Below are 2,200 nucleotides of genomic sequence, written 5' to 3'. Positions count from 1 at the left end.
CATCGATATCGATTAAATTAATCGAATGAGAAGAAAAATTCAAAATTCTTTACGAAGGTAAACAATATTTGATAATAGATAATGAAATCGCTCATCATGATTTCTGACGAATCGCGAATTTGAAGAGTATTTGCGACACGATCCACGCGATGAATTTGCGAACGACGATCGAGGTGATAACGGCGACGGTGATCGATGAATTTGTGATTTTCGTCAATGTTCGTTAGGAACCGGAAACAGAAAGAGGCGAAGGACATCTCAAAGGATCTTCGCTGCTTCGACTTCTTTGCTTCTTCGTACGGTAGGTCGGCCTTTGTCAACCAATCTTTATCCATCGATCGATCGAATATTCGAGTGCTGCGAGCCACCTGAAATTCAAACACAATTGACTTAACCGTCCTAAGTTTCAAATTCGCAAATTAAATTTCTAAGCGTGACAATAAAATTATTTATTAATAAATAAAATATAATAATATAATATAATAAAATATAATATAATATAATAATATAATAATAATATAAACAATATAAGATAATCATCTATCTAAAATAACAAAAAGATATGAAAAGGTAATTAAACTGTAATATAAAACATATATACAATAATAAAACAAACATATATATATATATATATATATATATATAATTAAATTGTAATATAAAACATATTACGTAAAAAGTATGATACGATAACAATAAATAAAAAAATAATAATAAAATGACGATCGAGCAGGTTACAAAACAGGTTACCGTTTCTTGTCCATCTCTGATTCCGTGGCGAAGATGTAACTCCTCTGCGTGGGGTCTGGTGGCTGCAATTCGAACGCGTGCTTCCTGCCACCAGAAGTGGGTGCGCTGCTGTGCACTCTGAAGCCGTGAAGGCAGGCGACACCGAACGCCTTCTCGGCATTCGCGTCGTCGTAGAAATACAACGCGGCGTCTTTCAGCACGCAATACCGCCTCGACCAACCGGTTGGCGAAGATGTTTTCCTTGCGTGTTCCTGCTGCTTGCTCAGATACCCAAAGCAATCTGGTCTGTGAATGGCGCACGCCGCCATCTCACGCATTCTTAACGACGCTTCCAGCCAGGTGTCGACCTGTAAAATGTGTGATCAGAAGCAATGAGAATCAAATAATAGTGATCGAATCTCAAAGGGAGAAATATATAACGAATCTTACTTTCGAAGGTTGTGTTAAATAATATTTTTATAAGAGCGAAAAGAAAAATTTGCAAGTGTCTTTTGTCTTGTCTTTCGTTCTATACTTGAAACAATTTTAATAGTTAGAAAGAGGTTATGAGAGGGAGACATCGGTGTTAAAAGTATAAATTTATAATAAGAGTGAACTTTAACTTAGATTCGACTCACAAAAGTGATTAAAGTATTTTTATTAATATTTTCATTAATATTCTTGAATATTCGTGTTATTATGAATTTTCGTAACTATTTTAATTTAACTACACAATTCTTCGTAACAATTCCAGATATCTAATCTAGCCAAATTCAAATAAGTTCCAACAGATAGCCAAACTTGGAGAGTTTTAAAACGAATCTCGTTTTCTTAAACTTACAAAGCCTCGGATTTTATTATCGTTTCATTAAAATTCCTTAAAAATTCCTTTCATCTCGAGTAAGAATATTTCGAAAAATATATTTATAGGTGGTTATAAAAAATATATATATCTCTGTTAATTATCAATTTGCAAAATTCATATCAATCATTTTAATTTGTCAAATTTTCCCTGAGATTTGATTACGAAGATTTGACTGACAATTTTTTTACATATAAATTTTTTAAATACCAGAAACTTTTTGTCAAATTTATGTTTGTGCATAATACGGAAAGTAACATCAGTTGCTTCCTCTTTAAACAGGTTTCTCTTACGTAAACACACGTAACGAAATAACTCATCAAGTTTACACGCGACATTTACTTGGTCGTTTCTCTCAATGGCCTCCTTGATGACTGTCGTCCATCGAGCTGCTGCCTCTTCTGTATCCGCCGCGAGTCGAAGCGTCGGCGCGCCATGTTTCTTGATCGCGAAACTGTACAACCTTAGCTCTGGTGTTTGCTCCACATCGTACTTTATCAGCATCACCGCCCCTACTGGCTGTGAATCCTGCGAAAAACAATGAATCGTCGCCCGGTGAATCATTTCTCAGGACAAACATTCCTCCTGATAAACAGCCAATTCTTGCGA

At 35.2% G+C, this 2,200-nt stretch overlaps 1 protein-coding gene across 1 annotated transcript; it reads right to left on the bottom strand.

The window, feature by feature from the left end:
- Nucleotides 1–290: 290 nt before the first annotated feature.
- On the bottom strand, nucleotides 291–2,194 carry LOC102678510. Its single transcript, XM_006619586.2, has 3 exons — nucleotides 1,934–2,194; nucleotides 751–1,097; nucleotides 291–368 (listed from the first exon to the last, which is right to left on the bottom strand). Exons 1-3 carry the CDS (start codon nucleotides 2,153–2,155, stop codon nucleotides 317–319), a joined length of 621 nt encoding a protein of 206 aa, XP_006619649.1. The 5' UTR covers nucleotides 2,156–2,194; the 3' UTR covers nucleotides 291–316.
- Nucleotides 2,195–2,200: the final 6 nt, after the last annotated feature.

The sequence above is a fragment of the Apis dorsata genome, unplaced genomic scaffold (genome assembly GCF_000469605.1).
Source record: "Apis dorsata unplaced genomic scaffold, Apis dorsata 1.3 scaffold_425, whole genome shotgun sequence".
In the NCBI taxonomy this organism is placed as follows: domain Eukaryota; kingdom Metazoa; phylum Arthropoda; class Insecta; order Hymenoptera; family Apidae; genus Apis; species Apis dorsata.
The sequence above is the reverse complement of the archived record's forward strand: the minus strand, read 5'-3'. Positions and strand labels throughout refer to the sequence as shown.